We start from the raw sequence: 20,182 nt of genomic DNA, 5'->3' as shown, positions 1-20,182 counted from the left end.
TACTTCCAGTATGACAGTGGCTTGACACCCAGTCTGTGATATTGGTTCTACACACCAACTCTGTGCCCCTCGTTTCCCAGGCGTTCTCTCCACACTTTTGGAACCTCGGAGGAGGCTTTGTCTTTGGTTACAGATGAAGAGACGAAGGGTCTGAGAGCTTAAGCAAGTTTGTTACTGGAAAGCGGTTCCGATCCAGACCCCAAGAGCGGTTTCTTGGATCTCACAGAAGAAAGAATTCGGGACGAGTCCATAAAGTGAAAGCAAGTTTATTAGGAAAGAAAAGGAATAAAAGAATGGCTACTCTGGCCAGGCGCAGTGGCTCACTTCTGTAATCCTATAACTTTGGGATGCCGAGGAAGGTGGATCACCTGAGGTGAGAAGTTCGAGACCAGCCTGGTCCAACATGGCAAAACCCTGTCGCCACTAAAATACAAAACATTAACTGGGCGTGGTGGCAGGTGCCTGTAATCGCACCTACTAGGAAGGCTGAGGCAGGAGAATCGCTTGAACCCAGGAGTTAGAGGATGTAGTGAGCCAAGATCACGCCACTGCATTCTAGTTCGGCCAACAGAGCGAGACTCCATCTCAAAAAAAAAAAAAAAAAAAAAAAAAAAAAGAAAAGAAAAGAAAGAATGGCTGCTCCATAGGCAGAGTGGCCCCAAAGGCTGCTGGTCGCCCATTTTCATGATTATTTCTTGATCATACGCTAAACAAGGGTTGGACTCTTCATGAGTGTTCCAGGAAAGGGGTGGGCCATTCCCAGAACTGAGAGTTTCTGCCCTCCCTTCTGAGACCATGTAGGGTAACCTCCAGATGTTGCCATGGCATCTGTAAACTGTCATGGCGCTGGTGGGAGTGTCTTGTAGCAGCAAATGCATTATAATTATCACATAATGAGCCATGGGGACAATCAGAGGTCACTCTAGTGGCCATCTTCTGTTTGGTAGGCTTTGCCCGGCTTCTTTACTGCTACTTGCTTTATCAGCAAGGTCTTTATGACCTGTATCTTGTGCTGACCTCCTATCTCATCCTGTGACTAAGAATGCCTAGCCTCCTGGGAATGCGGCCCAGCCTCCCTTTACCCAGCCCCCATTCAAGATGGAGTCGCTCTGGTTCTCGTGCCTCTGACAAGTTGGCCTGGGTAGAGTGTTCTCTAGTGTGTGGTTGTTGGAGCTGTTCCTAGCAGTAAGATGGATTGTCAGTAGGAAACAGGTCTCTGTTAGCCCGGGGGCTGACACTCTGCCCCAGTATGTCGGCCTCATTTTAGTGGTGGCAAAACTGGGGCTCAGAGACATCAACTCCCTCATCCCGAACCCCCAGACTGTCAGTGGTGGGCTGGGGTTTGAATGTGGGGCTTGAAGACCCATCATCTCCTCTGGTCCCCCAGTCTCTGCTGCCCAAGAGGAACAGGATCCCAGGATCCCGGCCCCTCATGGCACCAGCCAGGGTGGGTGGAGATGGGGAGGCACAGTTCCAAAGCCCCCCGGACTCTGAGGCAGGTCGGGGGCCGAGAGCAAGCCGGACCCGCGGACCCCACCCCGAGAAGAATGGCTGCAGACCTGGCCCAGCGGGCAGGAGGTCTGTGTCCTCAGTCAACGTGACAGCGCTTCCCACTCCTCCATCCAGGCCGTGCTGTCTTCACGTTTCCAATCATGCGGCCTCCTCTCCAATTCCCAAGCCCAACCCACAGACAGCGATCTGGGGTCTACATGAGGTTTGTCAGCAGCTCTGACCCGCTGCTTCCCGCCAGCCCCGCGGCTGGTTCTGTAAAGCTGATACCCCCTGGTGGGGAGGCTCGGGGCAGGGCTCTGGCTGCAAGCATGGGGTCCCAGAACCTCCTGGCTCTGTCACCTCTGCTGGGTGGAAAACCAACCCAGGATTGAACCAGCAGATGGGTGCCTGATTCCTTATTATCAGAGCTCCGCCCACTGGCAAGTCTCTCTCCGGACCTCAGTTTCCCCTTCCATTAAACGAGGGGCTTGGGGGATACCAAGGAGGGGTAACTGCTTAGTGAGGATGGGAGGTTTCTTCTGGGGAGATGAACACATTTTGAAACTAGATGGTGTGAGTGGTTGCACAGGAATCTGAATGCACAAATGCCACCACATTAATCGCTTTGAAATAGTTAATTGCATGCGATGTGAAAGTCACCTCATTTAAAGTGTTTAAAAGAGGGGCCTGGGAGAGTGCAGTGTACGTGAGAATCACGTGGGACACCCACAGTCTCTGAACCTCGGTTTCCTTGCCGTAAACTGGCAAAGAGTCCGTGTGAGCTGTGTTCCCTGGGGCCATGAGATTCCAAGAAGGAAAACCTGGGATTCCTGGGACTGGGATGAGGGCCGGGGGCCGGAAGGGGAGGGGCATGTAGGGAGGGCTGGGGGGCAGCCCAGATAAGGCTTTCAATACAGGGTAGCAGCGTCTACACAGGCAGAGATCCCAGCGTCTCACTTCCCGCAGGGCTGACCAGTGGCCAGAGGTGGGACTGGCCAGGCTCGGCCCAACCAAGTCTGGGAGCAGAGGACACTGAGTGAGGGATCCCAGGGGCCACCCTCACTGGCCTGTGGCTCTCCTGACACCACAAGAGAGGTCCAGGAGCTGACCTGGGGTCCTAATGGGGGACACCTTCCTGGCTGCAGGCTGGCAGGGTGGTGTGGTGGTCAGTGTACTGGGCTCTGTGTCTCCGCCCCTACCTGCTGTGTGACGGTGGGCCAGACACCTAACCTCTCTGTGCCTCTATTTCTTCAATGGCGAACAGGGACACTAGCAGCCCCACACCTGATCACAGTGGCCTGAAGGTTAAAGGCAACAGCGGCACGAGACCTAGAGCAAAAGCTCTGAGCAGGGAGAGCAGGGAGCTGCCCAGGGAGTTCCACCACCATCTCCCGTCTGGCCGCCGAGGAAACCGAGGCTCATGGTGACCTGGCCCAGGTCTGTTAGACTCAGGGTCCTTCTCATCCCCAAGATCAGAGGGCTGCCACCAGGGAAGGAGCTGGCCCCTAGACACAGCCCAGGAAGCACACAGAGAAGGATGCCCTGGGGACTTCGGTATGTTATTGCAAAAAAAAATTTATTGCTATTTGAACCCTGCTTTCATGCCTCCATTTCCCAGAAAATGAGCCACGGGAGACACCAGGAGAGGCAGGAGATCATCCTCCTTACACAAAACCCGCTCCCTTGGATGCTGTCCTCAGCGAGGGTGGCTGGGGGCCAACCAGGGGGCCCACCGGCAGAGTGGCAGAGGAGGTGGGTTGACCCTGCGGACGTTGAGTTCTGTGGCGAAGGTCCTGGCATTCTGGTAGAAGAAGAGCGACTTCTTGCGGTCCAGGAGGAAGTTGTGGGAGATGGTGGCCGGCCGCGTGTAGATCTTCAGCTGTGCCTTCTTGTTGCCCAGGTCCACGGCAGCTGCCAGTGCCAGCTGGTAGTACCTGGCTGCATCAAACGGGTCCTGAAGGGGACAGGTCATGGTCAGCAAAAGGGGGACTCGGAGCCCGTCTTCCCAGAGGCCGTTCCTGTCTCCAGGTCATTCCACATGTCCAGCCAATGCTGGCTCACCCCATGAGCCCCGAAGCCTGTGACACTGCTGTGGTCTCAGCTGCAGGAGGTGGGGATGACCCTGACACCCCTGGAAGCCTTCCTGAGTGTCCCTATGCCCCACTCACCCCAAGCCTCCTGCCCCAGTGCCACCCTCTCTGCAGGCAGTGGCTGCTTTCCCCATGGGCTGAGGTCAGGGCAGATCCTGCCTGCTCTGAGAGTTCCATGCAGGACCCGTGGCTCCAAGCCACAGCAGGGGCACAGCGTTGAGTGACCCAGGCTCCCCTCTGGCCCCTGTCCATGCTGACCATTTCCAGGCCCTCCACGGGCCAGGCCAGGTACAAAACCATCTCACAGGTGTCCTCTCTGGCAATGTTCCCTGAAATACTGACGGAGTGTGACTCCCCAGACATCCACTCCTGTTTTCAATGCATCTTTGGCTCAAACTCACCATCCCTGGGTTGGGATGCCGTCTCCCAGACCTCCTCCTTGACCCTCCCATCCCCCACCCGGCTTCTCCCCAGGCACCTCCTCCACATGGGGGTCACCCAAGGGACCTCTCTAAGACCCATGCCTGGCCTGTTCCTCTTTACCATCTCAAGATGGCTCCCAGGGCCAATGAGAAAGTCCAAGATGCAGCAGTCCATTCCCTCACTGCCCCACCCCACACACGGAACAGGGGCGTGAGAAGGCCCCGAGTCACCGCCACTGCTCATCCAATGCCCCCCAGCCCAGCCGAACACTGGACTCTGTGCTGGGTGCATGGCGGAGCCTAATGTCCTCGCTCCCAGTCTGAGGGACCTGGGAGCGAACACTGACCACACAGGGTGGCCCGGGCTGTGGCAGAGGGAAGCCCAGGAGACCCCAGACTCAGCCGGGGTGGGCAGCAAGGGCTTCCTGAAGGGGTGGGGGCTTCCCAACTAAACAGGAAGGAGCCAGCCAAAGCATATGTCTCTGCGTGTGCCTGTGCATGTGCCTGTGCGTGTTTGTGTGCCTGTGTGTGCATGTCCCTGTGTGTGTGCGTGTGCCTGTGTCTGTGTGTGCATTTCCCTGTGTGCATGCCTGTGCCTGTGTGTGCGTGTGCCTGTGCTTGTGTGAATTTCCCTGTGCATTTCCATGTGCATATAGTGTGTGCAGCAGCTAGTGAGTGGCAGGCTGAGCCAGTAAACATCTAATCCACCCTATTCCAGGGCTCACTCTCACGTGTAGACTAAAGGGGACCCCATTTTAGAGGCAATTGGCAAAGATGCCCATTTACCCCTGCTTCTCTGCCTTCTCAGCCTTCCAGGCTCCATCCAGCCCGGCTTTTTCTCCCACTCCTCTGGGCCCTGGGTCCAGAGTCTCCTATACAAGGAGGAGGGTGTAGCCTTGGAGAGACAGCCGCCCTTGGGGAATTCCAAGGGGGCCTCCCTGTGGGAAGCTGGCCCGCGCTGACAGCATAGTCACGATGAGGCCCAGAGGGCTGTGCATGGGAAGGAGGTGAAGGAGGCCTCTGCCCCTCGACCCCAACCGTGGACTTTGGCCTCTCAGGTACTACTTGGCCCTTTCCTTTCTCCTGGACAGGCGGAGTGGGTGGCAGGCTTGACCAAGAGAGATAAAGGCCTCTTCTGGGAGGCCCGTCCCCCTGGGTCCCAGGCAAGCCCCTGGGCAGTGAGCAGCGTCCCTCTGGGCCTGACACTTGGCACCTCCCTGTCTGGCTGGGACTTGGGAGGCCACGGGGACCACTTCTCACCACCAGGTGTCACCAGCACTGGGCTGAGGCCTCCCGGGCAGCCCCAGGCCTGCGGTGGGGAATACGGGGCAGGGTCTTAGGGCTGCCCCACCTCCTCATGTTGTTCTAAGGCCCACAAGATCTTGGCCCCTGGACTGGAGCGCCCTGGCCCCTCAGCCCATAAGGAGCACTGACGCGACGCCGGTGCGATGCTGAGGAGGGGTCGCGCCTGCTGGGCAGAGGGGTGGAGACACCCCAGGTCTGAGTCTGCCAGTCCCAGCTCTCCACCCCTGCAGGGCTGGGGGCAGAGGGAGCACAGCACCTCCCCTCGAGACACACCCGACCCAGCAAGGCCTCAGCCTGGCTGGCAGGAGCCCCACCCCACTGCCCCTGCCCTGAGCTGGGGTTTCCCTGTCTGTGAACCCAATGGTAAGACACTGGTCCCACCCCACCCTTCCTGGGTGGTGTGAAGATTCAAGGTGTCTCGGGACTCCAGGAAGGAGTTGCTCAGTGCAGGCTGGCACCCTGGGCAGGCTTCCTAGAGGAGGTGCCAGGATTTGGGTTGGATCTTGCAACGTGGATTCAATGTGAGGATGATGCCGTCCTCCGAAATGTCCTTCTCCCGACCTGTTTTCTTTGTTAAATGCAACTTGACACTTGACTGTCAAGTCTCAGTTTTGCTGTCACCTCCTCCAGGAGGGCCCCCCTGACTACAATCCCCCTTCTTTACCCAGAGGCCACCGTTGCCCACTCATGTGTCAGCCTCCCTGGCTGAGACTGAGTTGTTGAGGGTGAGGCCTGGCCAGCTTGGGAGCTAGGTTGTATCTGCTAACCTTGCCAGCTCCTCCAGCTGGGTGCAGGGCTCCAGGGAGGCCACTGGGTCATTCCTAAGGAAGGCTGGAACCCAGGCCTCTGGGGTGTGGGTGGAAATCCAACTCCAAGGGGGCCGGGAACACCCCGAGCCCTGCCCCTCCCACCCACCTTCAGGTCGTAGAAGATGATGTCACCGAGCACCAGGTACACCTTCACGTAGTAGAGGGTCTCCTCGTTGAACTCCAGCGGCGAGTGGCAGAGCTACAGGGCCTTGAGGTAGAAGTGCTCTGCCAGCTTGCCATGGCCCAGCCGGTGGTGCAGGGCAGCTAGCCGGTGGTAGGCCATGTGCTCGTTCAGCCGGTCCCCTGGGTGCAGGCCAAAGGGGCAGGTGTGAGGATGTGGCTCCCTGGGGCAGGGAGGACACATGCCCCTCAGGAGCAGGTATGTAGATCCCAGGCAGCACACCTGGCTTGCCTCCAGGCACCTGTGGTCACCTGGGCAGCTCTGGCCAGTCCCTTCCAGGTTCCCAGACTCACTTTCCCATCTGCAAAGCAGAACTAATAAGGCCTGCCCCTGTCTACTGTGAGGCTTATGGCAAAGTCGGACTTGGATGGCCCAGCTCTGTACCTACACATAGCCACCTGCCTTTGCTCACTGGGTTTAACCAGGGGAGCCCAAAAGCCATGCTGTCCAGGTGCTCCCGGACACCCCGGCTCCAGGCAACCCACAGATGTGACATCCGACTCCTCCTGGGTGTGGCACGATCACAGCCCCCTACCTTGGGGAGTCAGCTGCACACCTACTGTGTACTGGGCTACGGGGCACAAGGCACTGGGGCATGTGGCCTGCCTAGGGTTCCCTGTCTCTGGAGGGGGACAGACGACCCTGGCACAGCACCAGGGGATGCCTGGCCTTAAGGGGCAGACTGCTGGAAGGGGAACTGGGATTTTATCAGCCAGAGAGCCGTGTGGTTGATGAGGGTGGGAAGGGCACAAGAGAAAGGGAATGTGTCACTCAGCCTGGCACATACAGGGACCAACGAGATGCCTGGCATGTCTGGAAGGCAGAGGGCACACTGGGCGGCCCTTGTGGTCAGCAGCGGGAACAGGCAGAGGAAGCAGAGCTCAGTCAGGCAGGGAGCTCTGCACTGCGTGAGAGACCTCGGGCTGTGCCCCACAGCCGGACGGGGAAGCCAGCTGGGCAGATCTGCCTGCCTGGACAGGAGACCAGGAAAATCCAGCAGCTGTTTCAGCTCCTGGCCTGCAGACCTGGAGGCTGGGCTCTGGCAAAGTGTGGGTCCTGGCAGGGTGGGGCTCAGAGGACTTACCCAGAGTGATGCTGAGGGCTAGGGCCATGTAGGTAAACTCCAAGCCCTCCTGGGACTCCTCCAGCGTGGCCAGGAGTGCCACCAGCTTGTTGCACAGCTGTAGCTGCAGCTCCGCCTTGTGGTTGTCCGTAGTCACTGCCAGGGGCAGGGCCTGGTCCTACCACACAGGCAGGTGGGGTCAGGCTTCCCGCAGCACCCACCTTGCCCACAGCCCTCCTCAGAGCTCAAACATGTACTTGGAGCTTCCCACGCCCCAGCTACCCCTGCACCTCAACACAGCTCTGTGCTCTGGGATAACACACAGTTCAGACACCCAAGTTGGGGGCTGAAGAGTCACCTGAGGCCCATCCAGCTACACTCGACAGCCTCAGACCAGCCTCTCCCACCTGGGCACCGGGAGTCTGACTGGGGGGAGCCAGCACTCCTCTCTGCTCTAAAAACACCACATTTATCTGTGCCCAGGGCTGAGCCACACCGTGAGCTCAGAGGAAGGGAGAAGCCGTCCCACTTCGGGGTGCATGCAGACCTGGGCCTCCCACTGATGCTGTGTGTCCTTTGACATGTCCCTGTGCCTCTCTGAGCCTCAGTTTCCTCATCTGGAAGATGGGGACAGGACTTCCCACTCATGGTTGCTTGAGGTCATCAGGTAGATGGGTAGAGCCATTGTCACGTCCAGGCCCCGAGCGTTTGTCCCGGGCAGGGGCATGGTCAATATTCCTGGTGAGACCACTTGGAAACTAATCATGTATATGGGTGGCCCTGCCTCCAGGTGGGAGGCCTCTACCCTGCCACACCTGTACCTCAGCCTCCAGGTGCCCCACTGAGGCCCACCCACATCAGCCCACAGGCCAGCTCACCCGGTAGAAGGACATGCCTTCCTCCCGCTCCCAGGCCCCATTGAAGAAGATGTCTCCAGCTGCCTCAAACAGCTCCAGCCCCAGGTTGGGGTCGCCTGTGTACAGGTCCACATTCTGTGCCACCTGAAAGGAGACAGAAGTTCCCTCAAGACCCACACCTAGCGAGGTGGCTACGCGCACCTTTTCCAGCCTCCTTCCTCTCACACACTACAGGTACACTTGAGTATTTTTCAGACCCTGCGCATGAGGGTGCCCCTACCACTGGCATGAGGACAATGAACTGATGCACCTGAGTGCCAGGAGGTGACTGAGCAGCTGCAGCCCAGGAGCCCGACACCTGTGAATCCTACCACCAGGGCTAGCCCTAGCCCACTCCCCCTGCACTCAAAACAGTCTCCGTGGCCCCCAGATTGCTGGGAGCCCAGCCCCTGGCACCTTTCTGCGTTGCCACATCCCTGCCACATCAGCAGTGTTTGTGGGTGGGCCTTGTCCCCTCTTGGCCATGAGCTCTTGATCCCTCTCCTCAGCTCAAGGAGGTATACAGCAGGTACTCAATAATGAAAGCTTCACCAGGCTCGTGGGCTTCACAATTTGTTCCAGATCACACTGTGTTTGGGAAAGCCTCTGAAAACAGCCACTATGATAGATTCATTTTGTAAGGAGATTTGCCACGTGTCGCTTGGAGCAAGCTCTTCTGTGTGTTAACTGAGTGTTCACATTATTTGAGCATGTGCTGTATACCAGCAGGTGCTGGGCACTGTGAGGGGCCGCGCCTCTGCCCTCAGGGAGAAGATGCTGGCCACTGGGGGAGGATGTGAGGGAACCAGTTGGAGGGAGGGAAAAGGCACACGACAGGTGCTCAGCAGTGGCTTAGGAATGAGTGGATGGATGGATGGATGGATGAATGGATGAGGAGATGTAGACACATGGATGGATGGATGGGCGTGTGGCTAGATTAATGCTTGGATGGATGGATGGATGGATGGATGGATGGATGGATGGATGGAATGATGTGTGTATGTCTGTACGTATGTATGGGTGGGTAGATAATGTATGGATGGGTGGAGGGTAGATGATGTATGTACATGTGGATGGATAGATGGTGGATAGACGAATGTATGGGTAAACAAATGGAGAGATAGATGAATGGAGGGATGGATTAATAGATTGATGGGTGGATGGATGAATGATGGATGGATGGACGAACGGTGAATGGATGGATGGGAGAAAGGATGGATGATGGAAGGATGGATGGATGATGGAAGGATGAATGAATGGATGGGTGGATGGATGATGGATGGATGGAAGGATGAACAGGTGGATGGATGGATGATGGAAGCATGGATGGATGATGGAAGCATGGAGAGATGATGGATGGATGGATGGATGAATGGATAAATAGATATGTGGATGTATGATGGATGCATGGAAGGATGAACAGGTGAATGGATGGATGTTGGAAGGATGAATGGACAGACGGATGAAACAACAGGTGAATGGATGGATAGACGGGTGAATGGATGGATAAAAGGATGGATGAATGATGGATGGATGAATGGACGGATGGATGAATGGACAGATGGATGGATGATAGATGGATGGATGGATGATGGATGGATGGATGGATGGATGGATTATGGATGGATGGATTATGGATGGATGGAAGGATGAACAGATGAATGGATGGATGATGGAAGGATGGAAGGATGGATGGATGAATGGATAAATAGATAGATGGATGAATGATGGATGCATGGAAGGATGAACAGGAGGTGAGTAGATGGTTGATGGAAGGATGGATGGATGATGGATGGATATATGGACGAATGGATAAGTGGATGAATGGATAAATGGATGGATGGATGAATGATGGATGGATGAATGATGGATGGATGAATGGTGGATGGATGAATCGTGGATGGATGGAAGGATGAACAGGTGAATGGATGGTTGATGGAAGGATGAATGGACGGATGGATGGATGAACAGGTGAATGGATGGATGATAAATGGATGAAGGATGGATGATAAAAGGATGGATGGATGAATGGACAAATGGATGGATGATGGCTGGATGGATGATGGATGGATGGAAGGAAGAACGGATGAATGGATGGATGATGGAAGGATGGATGATGGAAAGATGGATGGATGATGGAAGGATGGATGGATGAATGGACGAACAGGTGGATGGATGGTGGCTGAATGAATGGATGATAAAGGAATGAATGAATGATGAATGGACGAATGGATGGATGGATGGATGGATGGACAGGTGAATGGAAGGATGAACAGGTGAATGGATGCATGATAGAAGGATGGATGGATGGATGGATGGATGGATGGAAGGATGAGCAGGCGAGTGGATGAATGATGGAAGGATGGATGGATGATGGATGGATGGATGATGGATGGATGGAAGAATGAACAGGTGAATGGATGATGGAAGGATAGAAGAATGGATGGATGGATGAACAGGTGAATGGATGGATCATGGATGGATGGAAGATGGTTGGATGGATTATGGAAAGATGGATGGAAGGATGGATGGAAGGATGGATGGATGATGGATGGATGGATGATGGATGGATGGAAGAATGAACAGGTGAATGGATGATGGAAGGATGGAAGAATGGATGGAGGGATGGATGAACAGGTGAATGGATGGATGGATGATAAAAGGATGGATGATGAATGAATGGATGGATGGATGGACAGGTGAATGGATGGATCATGGATGGATGGAAGATGGTTGGATGGATTATGGAAAGATAGATGGAAGGATGGATGGAAGGATGGATGGATGATGGATGGATGGATGATGGATGGATGGAAGAATGAACAGGTGAATGGATGATGGCAGGGTGGAAGAATGGATGGAGGGATGGATGAACAGGTGAATGGACGGATGGATGATAAAAGGATGGATGATGAATGAATGGATGGATGGATGAACAGGTGAATGGATGGATCATGGATGGATGGAAGATAGTTGGATGGATTATGGAAAGATAGATGGAAGGATGGATGGAAGGATGGATGGATGATGGATGGATGGATGATGGATGGATGGAAGAATGAACAGGTGAATGGATGATGGAAGGATGGAAGAATGGATGGAGGGATGGATGAACAGGTGAATGGATGGATGGATGATAAAAGGATGGATGATGAATGAATGGATGGATGGATGAACAGGTGAATGGATGGATCATGGATGGATGGAAGATGGTTGGATGGATAATGTAAAGATGGATGGAAGGATGGATGGATGGACGGACAAGGAGGTGAATGGATGGACGAAGAGGTGAACAGAAGAATGATGGATGGATGGATGGACAGAAGGATGAACAGTTGGATGGAAGATGGAAAGTTAGACGGAAGGATGGATGGACGGACGAACAGGTGAATGGATAGACGAACAGGTGAATGGATGGATGGACAGGCGAATGAATGGATGACAAAAGGATGGATGGATGATAGATGGATGGATGGATGCGTGGAAAGATGAACAGGTGAATGGATGGATGATGGGAGGATGAAAGGATGGATGGATGGATGATGGATGGATGGATGGATGGAAGGACACACAGGTGTATGGGAAGATGATGGAAGAATGGATGGATGGATGGATGATGGATTGATGGATAGAAGGATGAGCAGGTAAACAGATAGATGATGGAAGGATGAATGGATGGGTGGATGGACAGGTGAATGGATGGATAGACGGGTGAATAGATGGATGATTAAAGGATGGATGAATGATGGATGGATGGATGGATGGATGGATGATGGATGGATGGATGATGGATGGATGGATGGATGGAAGGATGAACAGGTAAACAGATGATGGAAGGATGAATGGATGGGTGGATGGACAGAGAGTGAACAGCACAGGGGTCCTCCTGCATCCCTTGTCACTCACCTGGATGTACAGGTCCACCAGCTCGCTCTGCCGCAGGATGTAATAGATCTTCCCTGCTTGTAGCCAGGCATGTGCCTCCTTCTCTTTCCTCTGGAGGTCAATGAAAATCCCCAGACTTCGTTTGCTGTAGTCCAGAGCGGATTTGTAGGCCCTGGAATCAGACGCAGGTGTCAGAACAAGGGCTCTCATCCTCCTGGAACCAGTCTGCCTCCTCCCGTGGGTCTGGTGACAGATGAATCTGGCATGTGGGGACTGGGAAAGGCCCTCTCGTGTGTGCAGTGTTCTGCTCTTCCCAGGCTGCTGGGAGGGCCAGGGTGAACTCACACGGCATGGAAAAATGAAGGACATCGTCTGAGGGAATCAAGCATCATGCTGCCCTGTGGCAGGAGGAGTTTGCTAGTCCATCTCCCCTGCCTCCCAGACATGGCCTGTGTCTTCTCCAGATGCACCAGGAGCCGTTAGTGTTCAGAGGCTATCTAGGCCGATGGTTCTCAAGGTGTGCAGGCATCACAGTCACTCGGAGGCCTGACTGTAGAGCTTGCTGGCCCTGCCCCCAGAGCTCCCGGCTCCACAGGCCTGGGGCAGGCCCTAGAACTCCCACTTGCCACAAGCTCCTAGGTGACATGGATGCTGCTCTACTGGTCGAGGGACTACACTTTGAGAAGCATGGCTCTAGCCCACTGGCCCATTTTCCTTCTGTGAACCTGAGGCCAAGACTGGAGCCAGTCTCCCGGGTCCCCATGGAATCTTGATCCTTCCCTGCTCTCTCAGTAAGTCCAACACTCGAGGGGGTGTGACTGCAGCAATGTCACTGGGCCCTGTGGGTGGGGTGGCCAGGGCCATGGTTACCCCACCAGGTCAGGATGCTTGAGGGAAGCTGAGTAGGCCATATATGGGACGTGAGACCTTGAAACCCTGCCCCAGGGAAGCAGGTGACACAACTGGCTCTGTCTTCTGTGGAAGAGAAGCCACAGGTGGCTGCTGTGGTCACACTTAAGGGGACAGATGAAGACCAGGAATGAAGATTCGGGGCAGGCAGAGGTCAGATGACAAAAGTCACTATAGTAGGAAGAACAGCCCAGAGTGCACCTACTGCCTCTGCTGGGGTTGAGATGACCTTTGACCCAACAAGGGAGGCTCAAGCTGGGACTCACGGGCCAGCAGCAGCCCTGGGACGACCCCAGGCCCACCAGCTCAGAGCATCTGATGCCAAGGAACCAAATGATCAAAAGGAGAGGGGCTGCTGGCGCCCTGGGCCAGCTTCCCTGTGCCCCTCTCCCTGCCCTGCCCGCCCCCACCTCTACCACTGCAAAGCCAGCCCTTACCACTCCGTGCCCAGGGACAGGTAGAGCTGACTGATGGTCTCCAGGAGCTGCCCCTCCAGCACCTTGTCAGACACCTTGCGGGCCAGGGAGAGCTGGAGCTCGTGGTAGATGACACACTGGGCCTCGCTGGGCATGACGGCGCTGTATAAGTAGCACAGCCACTGGATGGCCGGCAGCTGGCCTGGGCAGAAGACAAAATGGAAGACGTTAGTCTCCCAGCATCGAAGCGAGGCTGGCTGTGCTCGGAGGCCCCTGCTTGCCTCTTTCACACCTCTGTGAGCCTGGGCCCCATAGGCGGGGAGCCTGAGCGCAGACAGGCCATGCACCCGTGCCAGGGCAGATGCCGAGCACACCGTGACATGGGCACACCTTGGTGCAGATGCTCATGGTACAGGCCGGCCTTCTTTACAATTCCCAGGGCCGAGGTCCTGGCCAGGCTCGGTCCCTGCACCAGGCCATCTATTTCTGCTTCACAAAGCCCCTCTGGCCAGGACCAGGGCCGCCTTCAGCCTGAGCTGATGAGGCCAGGGGCACAAGTAGCCCCTGTCGCAGATGGAACCCTGAGAGCAAAGCCAAGCGTCATGTCTGCCACACATGGCATCATGTTGGGGGAATGGGGTTCAAAGTCGGCCCCTGGTCTTCCCACACATGCTTCTCTCATGCAACCAGGCTCCTCCCAAAGCCAGGGCACTGGGAACGGTGGAAAGCTTCTGATTCTCTAGCGTCAGAAACATTCCGGAGATTAACACCGGAAACCAGGTACGCCGAATGGACATCTGTCACACACACCCCCCAACAACAGCTGAATACACAGTCCTCTCGAGCACCCATGGGACATTCCCCATGACAGACCATGTGCCAGGTCACAAAATGAGCCTCAGTGAATGGAGAAGGACTGAGACCAAAGCAGAGGTGTTCTTCAGCTGTACTGGCATGAACACTCGAAATCGACAGTGAAGGAAATGTGGGAAATTCAAAAATATGTGAAAATTACACACTCCTAAACAACCAGTGAGTCAAAGAGACCATCCGGGAAACCGAAAACTAATTTGAGAAGAATGTAAACAAATGCACAGCCCGGGCCAGCGCGGTGGCTCACGCCTCTCATCCCAGCACTGTGGGAGGCCGAGGTGGGAGGATCGCTTGAGTCCAGGAGTTTGAGATCAGCCTGCGAAACATGGTGAAATCCTGTCTCTATAAAAAAAAAAAAAAAAAAAAAAAATTCAAAAATTAGCCAGGTGGGTTGGTGCACATCTGTAATTCCAGCTACTCGGGAGGCTGAGGCAGGAGAATGGCTTGAACCTGGGTAGAAGTTGCAGTGGGCCAAGATTGCACCACTGCACCCCAGCCTGGTCAATAGAGCAAAACTCTGCCTTAAAAAATATATATATAGCAGTGTATCAAAAATTCCAAGATGCAGCTAAGGCAGCGCTGAAAGGGAAATTTATAACTGTAAATGTCTACATTCAAAGAAAGAAGAAAAATCTCAAATCAAAAACCTAACCTTCCACCTTGAGAAACTAGAAAAAGAACTAAACACAAAGTGAATAAAAGGAAGAAAATAATAAACGTGAGAGTGGAAATGGGAAGTAAAAATACAGAGAATGGAAAAACAAAAGAGATAATCAACAGAACCAAAAGTGGATTTTTTGAAAATAATAACAAAACTGACAAATCTTTCACCAGACTGACCAAGAAAAGAAAGATGGGACACAAATGACTAAAATCAGAGACTGAGCACCATGGCTCAGGCCTGTCATCCCAGCACTTTGTGAGGCCGAGTTGGAAGGTTCGCTGAGGTCAGCATTCAAAACCAGCCTGGGGAAACATGATGAGACCCCATCTCTAATAAAAATGAATAAATAAAAAATTAAAAACCCAAGTTTCTAAAATCAGAAATGAAAGAGGAAACATTATTGCCAACCTGACAGAAATAAAAAGATTCCATGAAAACACTACAAACAATTGTACACCAAGAAATCAGACCATCTAGACACAACAGCCAAACTCCTAGAAGGACACAAACTACCGAAAATGACTCAAAAATGACTCCAAGTAAGCATGTGGGGTATCAACCCCACCCTCGGTCTCCTCGACCGTTCAGCTCAGGGTGGGGAGACAGGGAAGCATGATTCCCGTTCCCTGGCCTGCATTTCCAAGTCTGAATCCCCCAGCACGCCGGGGAGGGCCTCGTAGGAGGAGGTGCCACAGGCTGTTGTGCCAGGAGCAACAGGAGGCTGCAGTGGGGGCTGGGGCGCTGGGTTCCTGGAGGGTCTCCTTCCAGTCAGAGAATGCCCCTGGGGAAGAAGCCTGGGTCTGAAACCCCCAACCCTCCTTAGGCAGATGTGTGGGACCGGGGCCCCTTCACACGGTCCTTTCCAAAATCTCATCCCTCCTAGGGCCAGGAGTGGGTGCCAGGCCTCTGCTGGGAAATGGGCAGGTTTGGTCACAGCCCCTGGGGCTCTGGTCCAGGCCACAGGAGGCACCTCTGAGTGGTCTCACTATGCCATGACAAAGCGCTGCAAGGCAGAGGGGACTCAACAGTATCCCTTGTCTCAGCCATTTCCCTGGACTCAACTTCCTCATCTATCCTCTGCAGCCTAGATTTCGGACAGCCCTGCCCACCTGCTGTCCGTTCACTGCTCAGTCTGCAGTGACTGTTCGATAGCACCCCATGGCTCCCCAGTGCTCTTGGGGAAAAGGCCAAGCCACAGCCTGAGGCCCCAGGCCCTGCTTAGCTCTCCAGAAGAGCTTCTCACCATCCAGCACCTAACCCACCCACTCCCAACTCTGCACCTCCCTGCATAAGCCCTGCTCACTCACCCCTGCTCACACCCCACTCATCCCTGCTCACACTCCCGCTCACTCACCCCCTCACTCACTCCTGCTCACACCCCAGTCATCCCCGCTCACACTCCCGCTCACTCACCCCCGCTCACTCACCCCTACTCATCCCCGCTCACACTCCCGTTCACTCACCCCCATCACACCCCGCTCACACCCCACTCATCCCCGCTCACACTCCCGCTCACTCACCCTCGCTCACACCCCACTCATCCCCACTCATCCCCGCTCACACTCCCACTCACTCACGCCCATCACACCTCCACTCACTCACCACCACTCACACCCCACTCATCCCCGCTCACTCACCCCCACTCGCTCACCCCTGGGCCTTCACACAGGCTACACCTCCAGCCCCTCCACCACCACCAGCCCCTCATCCACCACCTATTACTTGACTAAATCCTCTCAACCCTCTGGTCCCAGACTAAAGAGGCTTCCCTAACCCGGGGCCAAGTGCTGCCCCGCCATCACGTCACTCACCCTTTTGTCGCTTCTGTGGCCTGAAGCTCACATTCCCACGCTCAGTCTCTGCCACCTGAGGACCCCACAAGCCCCATTTGTGGGTGGGGCCTGGCACACTCTGCACAACAAGCTGCTTTTGCATGAAATGCTCTGTGGCTTTGGGCAATCACCCGCCCCGTGTCCTCTGTGAAGTGGGATGACAGGTGCGCAGGCTGCCGAGATACCAAGCAGATAACACAGGCACAAGAACTGGCGTTCAGGGCCTGGCTCATGGAGGGGCCCCAAGTCCCAGCGTAGCAGAGCCTGCCTTGATCCCAGGGTTATGTCTAGGGATTCCCAGCACGCAGGACTTTCAATGCTCAAGGCAGGATGGTCCCTGGGCAAACCAGGAAGAGCTGGCTGCCTCAGTAGGGCACAGAGGGCCTGGCCCTGCATGGGAACCGCCTGTCTCCAGGGCGCTTGCCAACATCTCCTACTGGCCATGACTCAGCACTTTCGATGGTGGAAAAACCACCACTTGTTTCCGAATCACAAACCCCAGGTGTGCCCTGACCCATGTGGCCCCAGAAGGCTCACAAGAGGAACTGGGGCACTCACTCTCCACGTGGTCCATCTCCACGGTGACCAGAAGAGCCCACTCGTAGTAGCACTTGCCCTGCTGGGCTGGGCCCTGGCGGGTGCAGAGGTGGCCCAGCTACAGGTGTACGTGGGTGAAGTCCCGGCCACACTCCCTGCAGGGAAGCCTCGAGAACAGCCGCACAGCCCCCAGGAGGTAGTGCTGGGCCAGGCTGCTGGCACTCACATGCAGGCACAGGGTCCCGAAGTTGGCCAGCACCACTGCCTGGTTCCTCCGCTGGCCCAGGTACCAAGCCGCCCGTAGGGCGCAGTAGTAGCCCTCGGCTGCCTGCCTCGTCAGGCCCGTCCTCTTCAGAGCCACGGCCACCATGTTGGCAATCACACCCTCCTGGTCCTCGCTGGCCACCACTGCATCCTGGACAGACTGCAGGAAGTTCAGGGCCACCGGGCTCTGTCCATGAAGCACGTGCAGCCAGGCCAGGGCCACCAGGCAGTCCATGATGGCACAGACTCCGGCAACAGCACTGGCTTCCACAGCCTGCGTCATGAAGGTGACGGCTGGGCCGTGGTAGCCACGGTGGCTGTACGGCTGGGCCAGGCTGGCGTGAAGAAGGCCGCGCAGCGCCTGGCCTGTGTCCGGGGTTAGGGAGGCCAGCGCTCGCCTGAGGTAGTGGGAAGTCTGGGTGGGGAGGCTGTGGGGCTGGAGGGCGTTCTGGAGCACCAGGTTCACGCTTCTCAGCGAGCCGGCCAGTGAGTCCTGTGTCCTCAATGAGGCCACCTTGACACAGCTCAGCACCAGGTGGGGCAGGCACTTGCGGCCAGGAGTAGGAGCCAGGAGTAGATGTCAGCCAGCAGTAGGGAGCAGTCTGAGAGCCACGCAGCCTCTGGGGCTCCCGAGTCCCTGTGCAAAAGCAGCAGCCGCTCCAGGAAGGGCAGGGCCTCCTCGGGCTGCTTGAGGTGCACATGCTGCCTGGCCAACTGGAAGCAGGCCCGGGCCTTGGCCTGCAGGCTCTGGCCACCCACCGCCTGCTGCGGCACCAGCTGCAGGAGCTCTCCCTCCACCTCGGTGCTGCAGATGTGGCCGGGCGTCCCCAGAAGCAGAGTCATGGCTTTGGGAACCACCTGTGTACACTTCTCCGTTCTGCTTCCGTTAAATGCTGGCCAGGTTGGCGTACACAGCCACCACCAGGAGCAGGTCCCCAAAGCTGCCCTCCAGGGCCCCCAGTGCTTCCTCCAAGTACACCCGGGCCTGGGACAGCTTGAGCCTCCTGCTGCACAGCCGCCCCAGGAGGAAGCAGAGTCTGGCCAGGGCCATCAAGAGGCCAGCTTTCTTGGCTGCCCCTCGGGCCTGTGCCAGGCACCCAGTCAGCTCCTCCTTGTCGCTAAAGCTGCAGAACATGCTGCTCAGCCATAGCAGTGCCAAGTTGTACAGGCCACGGAAGCTGGCCTTGTACCTGAGGGCGTTCAGGAACAGCAGCAGTGAGCTCAGGGCCTCTGAGTCCTCCCAGTCATCCTCAGATTCCAAGAAGAAGGAGGGCTCCTCGGGGTCCTGCAAGCTCACGTTGCTGGATGCTGCACAGAGATCCCAGGACGCTGGCTCCTGGGGACAGCCTGGCCAGGTCTTGCATTGTTCCAGAACATTCTTCACCTTCGGCAAGGTGTCCTGTGGCTCCAGACCCAGGCAAGGTGGAGGTATTTCTGCAAGTCACAAAAACACCTAGACAAATTAGAGTCCAGCAGTGAGTCCTTTGTCCACTGGGGGCAGGGTCCCCACATCCCCACCCTCTGTGTCTCTGGCGCAGCTTGCCATGAGCCCTTGAGAATTATGTGCAATGCAAACCCGGGCCTGGAGCACGTAGAAACTCCGGCACTATGGGGACAGAGAGAACACTCGGGCCCGTGGCCCGACTCTCCTACAAAATCACCCTCCTGTCCTGCTTTGTCACCCACCTGACAGCATGGATTTAGGAGACTATGTCAGCTCAGTGATCCCTCAGAGCATTCTACCTTCCACTCAAACATTTCAGAAAAAAAAAATTATATCCACAGAGAGAGAAAAAGAAAGTAAAAATGGGGTGAAATGTTTGGGGAATCTGAGGGAAGACCATACGGGAATTCTCTGTACTATTTTTGCAACTGTTCTATAAGTCTGGATTATTTAGAATTCAAGAGTTAAACAAAGAAAAAAAAAACAACACTATCTCCCTTTGTGAATCCATCCTGTCTTTCCCCTGGCAACTTAAGGACGCTCTCAACTAACACATCTGTTTTTTCATAAACACTAAAAGAACCCTTGCCTAGTTTTGACTTTCTGTGCTTGGCAGAAGTGTGTGTGTGTGTGTGTGTGTATTTCATATATATGTGTGTGTGTATATATGTATGTGTGTGTGTTGTGTATATATAGAGAGGGAGAAATATATACGTGTGTATATATATAAATCTATATTGTATATTTACTATGGTAATATGTATATCTGTGTGTGTGTGTGTACATATATTACATACCCCATAGCCTGTCCTTAACCAGTTCTAAACTTAGTGGGAAAAATACATACCTAAGCAGAGAATTTCAAAATAATATGATGAATGTTTTGATACAGGGATGTGTTGCTATGGAACACGCTGCTAAGACACAAAACCTCCTAGATGGGGCAATGAATGAACGAAGTTTTGCACCTGTAGTCACCCCCTCTGATATCCCCACAAATGTTTATAGTTATATGCATTTGCTTCCCCCAGGGCCCCCGATTCATAAGGGTTAGTCCTAGAGCCTAGCAAGTTCCTACTACAGCTGGAACACATATGCCAT

At 55.0% G+C, this 20,182-nt stretch overlaps 1 protein-coding gene across 1 annotated transcript in view; it reads right to left on the bottom strand.

The window, feature by feature from the left end:
* Positions 1-3,048: 3,048 nt before the first annotated feature.
* Positions 3,049-20,182, bottom strand: part of LOC106996035 (SH3 domain and tetratricopeptide repeat-containing protein 1-like) — a 53,810-nt gene continuing 36,676 nt past the window's right edge. The window contains 9 exon segments of the mRNA XM_077997965.1: positions 3,049-3,445; positions 6,224-6,420; positions 7,383-7,539; positions 8,240-8,362; positions 12,164-12,314; positions 13,489-13,669; positions 17,395-18,205; positions 18,208-18,511; positions 18,513-19,071. Coding sequence (XP_077854091.1) covers positions 6,317-6,420; positions 7,383-7,539; positions 8,240-8,362; positions 12,164-12,314; positions 13,489-13,669; positions 17,395-18,205; positions 18,208-18,511; positions 18,513-19,071 — 2,390 coding nt within the window. The 3' untranslated portion in view covers positions 3,049-3,445; positions 6,224-6,316.

Source organism: Macaca mulatta, chromosome 3 (genome assembly GCF_049350105.2).
Source record: "Macaca mulatta isolate MMU2019108-1 chromosome 3, T2T-MMU8v2.0, whole genome shotgun sequence".
In the NCBI taxonomy this organism is placed as follows: Eukaryota; Metazoa; Chordata; class Mammalia; order Primates; family Cercopithecidae; genus Macaca; species Macaca mulatta.
This window is presented reverse-complemented; position numbering and strand designations above follow the sequence as displayed.